Source organism: Cryptomeria japonica, chromosome 3, assembly GCF_030272615.1.
Source record: "Cryptomeria japonica chromosome 3, Sugi_1.0, whole genome shotgun sequence".
Lineage (NCBI taxonomy): Eukaryota > Viridiplantae > Streptophyta > Pinopsida > Cupressales > Cupressaceae > Cryptomeria > Cryptomeria japonica.
Genome location: NC_081407.1, coordinates 230481264 through 230490766, shown reverse-complemented (window position 1 = coordinate 230490766; position 9503 = coordinate 230481264). Strand labels below are relative to the sequence as shown.

Below are 9503 nucleotides of genomic sequence, written 5' to 3'. Positions count from 1 at the left end.
GAACCCTATTTGGGAGTTCCTCTGAAGGATTAAACCCCGCATGCCAAGGCTTGATGAATAATCCCACCTAGTTGAAGAAATATGGGCCTCCTTCAAAGACTTTATTGCGATCCTCCATGTAGTTGAAAGAGACCATGAAATAGTTTTTTGCTAGCAGCATAATCACCATTTCCCGTTCCGGTGCCCAAGTCCTTTGTGCCCAGTTTTCCAAAAACTGCAAGGAAACCCTCATCCCCAAAAATTTGCAGTACAGTGAGTGATTTGAGAAATATTCAATGTCTTCAACTATCATCTCTGGAGGAATAACCAGCTTAGGCCTCTCATTGCATCTCTCTAGACAACCATTAATCTTCCCAATGCGAGAGCTGCCAGCACTCCCAAACCCTGAGTCAAAGGAGAATAGATTATTTTTGAAAGTCTTCATACTCTGAAGTGGGGGATTTGAGCCCACCAAAGCACAAAAATCCATGGCTAGAGCACCCTGCGAGGCCTCACCACCAGAACTCGCCATCTGGGCACAAAAATAAATAATAAAAAATAAAACTAGAGGGCTAATGACCCACACCTCTAAGGGCCCCTCATGGAGGCTCAGCACCCTAGGCAACTCCCTTCCCATGCACCCCCAAAGAGAGGGGCCCGCTGGAGATCTCTATCACACGGGACTACCCGGGCCGCAGCAGTTTAGACCCCACCCCTGCGCAGCCTCCACCCCTCACAACAACCCCACTCACACCCACCGCCGCTAAGCCTTGCTCAGCCCCGCCCAACACTGCTACCCCCGACCTCCTGCACTTCCCTCCCCCCGCACGAGCTTGCACGTGCACCTCCCGCGAGCTAGGGCCGTGAAACCCTAGCTTGGTCGCCTGCAAGCCTTCGCACAAATGCAGACATGTTCAACCCCTTCAAATAACCATTAGCAAATAAAGTTCAATTATATCACTCTATATATATAAATAGAAATCAAAAAATATACACTATATTTTCTTTAAATTAATAAAAATAAAATAAAATAATAAATTATATTAAATAATTTAAAATAATTAAAATTAAATTAAAATAACCTAAATTAAATTAAATAACTTAAATTAAAATAAATTAAATAAAACTAAATTAAAATAATCTAAATTAAATTAAGTAACTTAAATTAAAATAATTAAATAATTTATTTTAAAATAAATTGCATGTGTAGTATTGTAACAAGTTAGATACCCAATATGTAATGCATAACTGCTAGTTATAAAAAGACATCTCTATGCATTCAAATAGATAAATTCATTATATATTTATAACATTTTGTTTATACTTTATTTAAAGCGACAAAGTTTGTTTATTTACCTTCAATTACAAAAGAATAAAAAGTCATTGTGGATTTTGAGGAAGCTGAGGAAAGGAAAGGACAACATTAGTGTGTAACTTTGAAGGTACACAACAATTCACATATTCTAACATTGGTTTATCATTCATACTTTCTTCATATATCCTTTCTCATTATCTTGTCAATGTATTCCAATCTTCAATTGTGTATTAAGATTATCTCTCTGTTTTCCAGTTAAATTCATTCATTGTGTATACATTAAAGATCTTTGGATACAAGCAGGACTTGTATATGGAGCTTTAGGATATATTCAAATAATTATCAATAAACCAAGAAGTTATCCACTTAACCAACAACATATGTAATGGCTGACTTTGACCATTATTCAAGAATATCATTTGATAATCATCATCCAAATACAATTCCAATAACAACAATACAAAGGGGCAGAACACTTCAAAATTTACCATTTAGATTGGCATGGGCATTAACAATACAAAAATATCAAGGTTTGGTCCTCTATCAAAAACCACAATTGATATAGGACCACGAGAAAGAACGAGATTAACATTTATGGCAATGTCTCGTGTAAAGTCTTTGGAAAGTCTCAAAATAATGTCAACATTCTCATTTGATTGTTATGAAAAAATGAAAAAAGGTAGACAACTTGCAAAGCGAAAGATTGAAGAAAATATATTAAAATATTAGAAGATAATTGATGTAATATATCTTTCTTCAAATAATATGAAATAAATTATCATTAATAAATGTGTGATTTTCAACCATGATAATAATTGCTAACATCCTTGTATCACTTCTTCATTTGTATTTTTTACAAAACTATTTACACATTCTCACTATGAGTAATATAGTAATATAAATATATAATGATATAACAATAATTAGTCTTAATAGATTTTTTTTTAATGTTGAAGAGTTAAATAGAAATATAAAAATACAAAAGTATAGTAAGATCTCAATAATAATTTGATATTGATTAATATATACAATTTAATTAATATCTTAAAAATAATTGAACATTAAAGTATCATTTTTTTTGTTATGTTACATATATGTTGTTCTATTCTATTTACTATTTAACTACATATATTTACTTCAAATGAAAAAAAATTCAAAATATGTAGCATTTTCTAAATATGCATCATGCAACCTTGAATCATTTTTTTTGTTATGATAAGAAAAATGCTAGATATATGTTGCTCTACTTTATTTCCTATTTAACAACATACATTTACTTCAAATGAAGAATCTTTTTATAAATTTATCTAATTATCCCACCTTAACATATATTGCCTTTAAGTTTAAAATATTTATCTTCTACTATTCAATATTGATTTAAAAGATAAAAAATAATTTCCTTGCAGGTGAGCAAAATGTCATGTAATGTATGTTTATGGGCATACAATTGGTTGAAAAAGTACCACTACCGTCTTCCACTCAAGACCATCCTTCGTATAGAGGAATTAAGTGTCTGATGCTAGTTGAGAGAAAAAAATATCAATAGAATTAACAAAAATGGAGCAAAGAATAATTTTTAAAAAATCGATAATTATGCTTTATACTTTAACTTCCTTTATGGTTCCAAGCTGAAAATGAACTTAGATGTAAAAAATATAATCTACAAATTGAGATTATAAATTTATGTGTCTGGCCAATTTCTCAATACCATGAGCTTCAAGACCTTTACCTTGCTAGATGTATATGGAAGGTTACTATTAGGCTGACGGTGACAATAAAAAAAACACAACCTATCTGAACAACTCAGTATGAAGTTCATGAGATTTCTTAAGGGACAATCATGAATTAGTTTTCACATAGGACCACTTGAAGAATGGTTGCTTGCTACTTTTAAGTTTAATTATTCAATCAAATTCATAGTGCATCAAGTCATGTCATCATTCAGGTTGTTACATGCTCACTATGAGATACCTACATTATTTGTTGTGAAGTTCAACATAACAATCAAAGTTCGAACTCTTCTTCATGATATTGAAAATGAAGAGATATTACCAGTGCATAAATGGTTAACAAAGTAAAACTTGACACAAAATTTAAAAACCTATTTACACATTGTATCTATGACTAAATTCAATGATTATAACATAGTATAGATTTGTTTAACAGTTATTACTACTCCACGAATGATTAGTCAAGTGAATTTTTTTCTAATTTTTAAATATCATTTTGATAAATAATTCCAAATTTTAAATTGGCATAATATTTTACAAATGTTGTTATTATACCTCTAAAAAGTATTATATTGCCTTTATCTCATTTTAATTATCATTAATTCAAACTTAACCAAAATTAAATTAAAAACATCATCGATCATTGAATTTAATTGCACTCCATACTTTATCGCTGAACATATAAATATTCCATATTTTGAAACTTGATATCTCTCGACGTACTTTCTTTAAATTTCTAAAAATATAGGTATGCTAGTGTAATTCTTCTTTTCTTATAATCAATTTTGATAAAAATAAATAAAAAATAAAAAAATATACAGAATATTTAAACAATAGATCCCTGTAATTAATAATATTGGGTCAATGAGGTATCTCTAAGGTCGGGTTCTGCATCTCGATTTGGAGGCAATGGGCTATGGCATGTAATTAATAATTTTTTTTCAAAAGATTAGGGGAAAAGCACCAATAGTTGAGCATGTATCAATTGTTGTGAGGGTTGTTGATACTTTTTGTTTCAATAATAGTACAAATAAAAACTATTGTTTGAAACATTAAATATCAATTTTTGTGTGTTTATGCACCAGTAGTTGTGACTTTGAAGTTGTTATTGTTAGGAAATGTACCATTAGTTATGAAAAGTAACCAATCATGTGATGCCACATAAGCTGCACAAGTATTGGGGCCTCTTTTGCATGCCTATTAGTCTCACTTTTTTTTTTGGTTGTTTTGAACACCTTGGCAAAAAGCATGCTAATGTTGCACCATACTCGATTATGTGGCCCTGAAACCTTAGTTATAAGCAGGGGAATTGCAAGTAAGCTACTGTAAAAAATTGGAAGTGATTTGAATTTCGACGTAAGATTTTGAGAAGCACGAAGTTAAGGTGCACGACTATTAGGTCCTCTCCCCTATATTGCACGGTATCTTTAGAGGTCTTTATTCTCTCTTATAAAATTCAAAGAAAACGGTGAAACCGCATTTTTAAAGTAGAGTTCGAATATGCGAAAAAACTGCTTATAGGAAAGTAAACTCGAAAATACAACAAGTTGTACAGGCTTTTTTACGATGGTGCTTGTCAATTCTTAGTTCTCTCTCAAAATTAAATATTAGCAATAATAATTCACAATTAAAATTTACCCAATCAGTATAATTACACTAAACTGCCTATAGTTTGAACTCGACGAAAACTGGTTAAAAGTTAGATAACGTGAAAGCCATTTTGTCCTACTACTAGGAAATGCAGTGGGAAAGAGTGTGACAGAGAATATATGGCGTGCTCCTCACGCATCACTCCTGCTTTAAAACTTTCAAACTTTCTGTAGTTTTATCTAATCCAATCCAGACTCCTCTCTGAATTATATTTTCCATCCATTTTGAGCACTCGACTTCATGGCGTCTACCTCCTCCTCTCAAGAGCGTTCTTTCAGTGAATTTGAAAGGAAAACATTCACTGTATCATATGATGCATTCATTAACCACCGAGGCCCTGACACGAAAGCTACTGTGGCTTTTGCACTTTATGAATCACTGGAAGAAATGGGATTTTGGACATTTCTTGATGATCAAGAATTACAATTGAAAGATTCAATTGAGCCTGCAATTAAAAATGCCATATACTCTTCCTCTGTGCAAATAGCCATCTTCTCACCAGGATATGCGGAGTCCCTTTGGTGTCTAAATGAGCTGGTTGACGTGTTGAAAACCAAGGCTCTGTTTATTCCTGTAATTTGTGATGTGAAGCCTTCTGATCTTCGCTACCCTGAAGGTCAACACTCTGTTTATGCAACTGCATTCGCTGAACATGAAAGAAAGGGGAGATTCAGCAAGGAGACGCTTAATGACGGGAAACAAGCTCTCCGCTCTTCTTCACTGATCTCTGGCTACGAATTCAGCACATCTAATGAATATGGCTTAGTTTATTTCGTTTCCGTTGTTTGCTTTCAATCCATTATGATTCAGTCATTTAATTTATTTTTCTAAATATCGCATCCATATTGATTTTCAACGCTTTTTCCAGTAATGTCGAGGAGCTGCGTACAAAGATTGCCTTGGCTGTGCAAGAAAGTGTTGGAAAGAAGGGCTTCCAAAGATATGTGGAAGTTGCAAAACATCAGAGAGTTCATAATGCAGACGCAGAAGCGTCAACAAGTAGATCAGCGGAGGTGTACAAGAAATCTAGCCTTCTGCCAAGAGATTCACATCCAGTGGGCATGCATTCCAATGTTGAACACGTGGTAGGCATGTTGGAAGACCCAGAAGCTCAGGTTATAGCCGTCGTTGGTATGGGCGGCTCGGGGAAGACATTTCTTCTCCAAAATGTCTACAATGCCGTAAAATCCAGGTTTGACAATTCTATTTGGCTTTCTATTTCCAAATCATATGCAGTCAAGAATTTGCAACATGATATAGCCTTCCGCATAGGTTTAAAAAGTGAAGTTGTGGATAGTGCCATATCTCAAGAGACAGTGGCTGAATTAATTCATGACCGTCTCCAAAGGAAAAAATCTCTTATTGTGCTAGATGATCTGTGGAGTCGTGGACGTTATCAACAGAAGATAATCTCTTCTATAAACTTGGTCTGCCAGCTGATAAAAATTGCAAAGTTGTGGTGACCACAAGAAATAAGGAGGTTGCTCGGAATTCAAATGCTCATATTTATGCGATGGAAAATTTGTCAGAGGAAGACAGTTGGAATCTGTTCTGTGTCTACGCATTTCCGGCTCATGGAGAAAACAGAGTGCCTTCGCACTTGGAAGAGGTGGGTCGTAAGATTGTAAAGCAATGTGGAAATTTGCCACTGGCTATCAAAACGACAGCATCATCTCTCGCCAACACCACAGATCTTAGAAAATGGGAGTCCAAGCGCCGTCAGCTTGAAAGGGCAGTTATTCCCATTGGGAACCATGACCCTGTCATGGATATATTAAAATTGAGTTACGATTCCTTGCCACCACATCTTAAACCTTGTTTTGTATCTTTCTTTCTTCCCTGAGGATGCGGAGATAGACCCTGAAATTCTGGTATATCTATGGAGAGGAGAGGGATTCGTCCCAGCAGGAGCAGGAGACGAGCAGTGGGATACGGCGTGGGATTGGTTAGATCAACTCGACCAGCTGTGTCTGCTTCAACTATGCGAAGATCAGGCTTATGAAAGGTTAAACAGATATTGCAAAATTCATGATCTGTTGCATGATTTGGCCATCTAGATATCGAGAGAAAATAAATGTGTTTTTTATCTTGAAGAAGCCTCTACACATACAAGTGGTGCCTCTGGCTGGTGTCGGATTTTACTAGCCAAGAAAGATACAAATGATAATGCCCTCTCACATTGCCGTCCTGCTTATCTCCGTACACTCTCAATGTCTCAGAATTGGGAGATTGAAACCATTCCAGAAAACTTGTTTACCGCAATGAGAGGACTGCGCGTTCTGGATTTGAGCTCCACACGGATCTCAACATTGCCTGCATCTGTTGGAAAGATTGTACTTCTGAAGGTCCTGAATTTAAGGGATACAAGGGTATATAAGGTACCGGAGTGTGTGAGATATCTGAAAAGTCTTTTGTTTCTTGTAATGCCCTATGATTGTAAGTACATACCAGTATGGATAAGTAAGCTTAAAATTCTTCAGCATTTAGAATGCGAGAATGTTTATCGCATGCCGAAGGGTGTATCAGATATGAACTCTTGGAGAGCACTCCGAACAGGACACTTGAAGCTCTCCATAAAAGAGGACGAATTCATGAGGTTAGAGGATCTGGCCAAGATGACTCAGCTTCAGGAATTACTTTTAGAACTTCACCATGAGAATGAGATGGAGATGGAGAGGATAGAAGAAGGGGTTCTTGTGCAGCTGATCAAGATGAGCCGTCTAAATATCTGGAATATGATGAATGCGAGTGCGCTGTTTTCAGAGAAAATGAGAACAATGAGAGATCTGGAAAGTCTTCAATTATACAGCTTCGTAGTGCCAGGTTGGATATGTGATTTGGCAAATTTGAGGGAATTGGAATTAAGAGGTTGTCTCTGTATTGATTACCCGGCGTTGCAAAGAATGCCCAATCTAGTGAGGTTGGTGTTGGATGGGGATTATTTGTGCAGAGAATTGCCAAAGGCGTTTGGAAAGTCAGGAGGGTTTCCACACCTCCGCTTCTTTACAATTCAATTTTTCATAAATTTAGAGGAGTTCCTAAAATTGGAGGAGGGGGCGATGGCATGTCTTGAGGAGTTTCGTCTACAACATTGTTGGAATGTGAAGAAAGTGGGAGAGGGATTGGAGCGGTTGAAAAGACTGAAGGTGTTTGATTTCACTAGTTCACGGAAAGGTGAAGTAAGAGAGGCATTAAAGAAAGGCGGAAAATATTGTAAAAAAATCAAAGTCATTAATTCCCGCGTAACTATTAGAGCATAGGAATCTGAATCTGAATTGGAATATGCATATGAATCTGAATCTGAATCTGAATCTGAATCTGAATCAGAGTTGGATTAGATTTTGTTTTTAAATTTATTTTTATTATTATAATAATCCAAGAACAATGCAGATTAACAGCAACAGCAACCATAGAAAGTTATAAAATTAACTTTAATGAAGACCATATTGTTTGTAAGTAAAATCTTTTTCTTATTTAAATTACAATAATTATTATAATAATCCAAGAACAATGCAGATTAACAGCAACAGAAACCATAGAAAGGTATAAAATTAACTTTAATGAAGGCCATATTATTTGTAAGTAAAATTTTTTTCTTATTTAAATTACATTATTTAGATGATTTTTATTACGCCGAAGGCGTTCTTTATTTGAGAAGGGCGACCTCAAATTCGACATCAACGATCCACGCTTCCCGATAGACATTGCAAGACCAATGAAATAATTTTGACTGTCAGATTTTATTTTTTACGTCGGTCGTTTTTTCCGCTCAGCATTTTGAGTGTTTTCCATCCCCGTCATTTATATTTTTGGCTTTCCGTTTATGGCTGTACTCGTTTTATGTTTTGACAGTTGACAGAGTACTATCTCTGCCAACCACAGCTAGCACTGAATAAAACGCTAGCATGAATCCACGTTCACCAGTACGTTTCATTAATGAATCTTGGACAACTCAGATTTTTCACGTTCTGATATTTACTTAAAAAACTTTAAAAAATAATCTAATATTTTAAAGTTGAAATATTTAATTTATATTTCTTAATTAAATCTATTATAATTATTAAAATTTATAAAATAGTTTTAAGTTCTTGTTTTTGTTTTTCAAAATATTTATTATGGTTGAAAGGTTTGAAAATAATATTGTATCAAACAAATACAAATAACATTTTTTTGTAATGATAATGTTCTTGTTTTCAGCTTATTAATGGAACAATCATTTTAAAAAAAAATTAATACAGAATTTTATATCATTCACAAGATTGCTTTTCTATTCGATATAGGAGCACACTACTCTAGCTCAAAATTCTTCCATTAAGAACCAAGGATTAAACGGTATCCATTATGCCAAAGTAACCCAAGACACAAGGTGTGCAAAGACAAAGGTAACACACATAGAGCCATATTAATAGGAAAACTTGGATCAAATGATGAATCACGAGAGGTCATTTCTAAGTTTGTACTAAGCTTATGTGAGTTAGGGATATAAGATTATGTAAAAATTATTGGCTATATTTGTAAAGGAGATGTAGAAAAAATAAGATAAATAAAATTGTTATAAAGATCTTATCTTGGTATAATCTAGACTCACTCATCTATAAGATGTTATGATCCTTGTGTTAAGAATTAACAAGTAATGATGGTTTCACATGAAAGTTGCATTTATAATCCCCTCATAATCCCAAAAGTTAAGAGTTTTATGTCAAGGTTTATAATGCCATTGTGCAACATGCATAATAAGTGATTAGAACAACATTGAATGAGATATGAGAAGCTAATAAATGATAATAAACATGTAATTTACAATAATATGGGGAAGAGCTATGTGAAGA

At 34.2% G+C, this 9503-nt stretch overlaps 2 protein-coding genes across 2 annotated transcripts; both read left to right on the top strand.

Moving 5' to 3' along the window:
- Window positions 1-4914: 4914 nt before the first annotated feature.
- LOC131045906 (disease resistance protein Roq1-like) lies at window positions 4915-6137 on the top strand. The gene is made up of 2 exons (XM_059217270.1): window positions 4915-5483; window positions 5543-6137. The coding sequence occupies exons 1-2, from the start codon at window positions 4915-4917 to the stop codon at window positions 6135-6137; spliced, it is 1164 nt and encodes a 387-aa protein (XP_059073253.1).
- A 50-nt stretch (window positions 6138-6187) lies between these two features.
- LOC131045907 (probable disease resistance protein RXW24L) lies at window positions 6188-8583 on the top strand. Its single transcript, XM_059217269.1, has 3 exons — window positions 6188-6496; window positions 6732-7853; window positions 8527-8583. Exons 1-3 carry the CDS (start codon window positions 6188-6190, stop codon window positions 8581-8583), a joined length of 1488 nt encoding a protein of 495 aa, XP_059073252.1.
- The last annotated feature ends 920 nt before the right edge of the window (window positions 8584-9503 follow it).

What these genes read in the sequence shown, in the direction of transcription:
- LOC131045906 (XM_059217270.1), top strand. Translation starts at nt 4,915, where the DNA reads ATGGCGTCTACCTCCTCCTCTCAAGAGCGTTCTTTCAGTGAATTTGAA. An exon ending in TTTCAATCCATTATGATTCA is followed by an intron (nt 5,484 to 5,542) that starts GTCATTTAATTT and finishes CGCTTTTTCCAG; the next exon opens with TAATGTCGAGGAGCTGCGTA.
- LOC131045907 (XM_059217269.1), top strand. Translation starts at nt 6,188, where the DNA reads ATGGAAAATTTGTCAGAGGAAGACAGTTGGAATCTGTTCTGTGTCTAC. An exon ending in CACATCTTAAACCTTGTTTT is followed by an intron (nt 6,497 to 6,731) that starts GTATCTTTCTTT and finishes TTGGCCATCTAG; the next exon opens with ATATCGAGAGAAAATAAATG. An exon ending in CTAGTTCACGGAAAGGTGAA is followed by an intron (nt 7,854 to 8,526) that starts GTAAGAGAGGCA and finishes ATGTTTTGACAG; the next exon opens with TTGACAGAGTACTATCTCTG.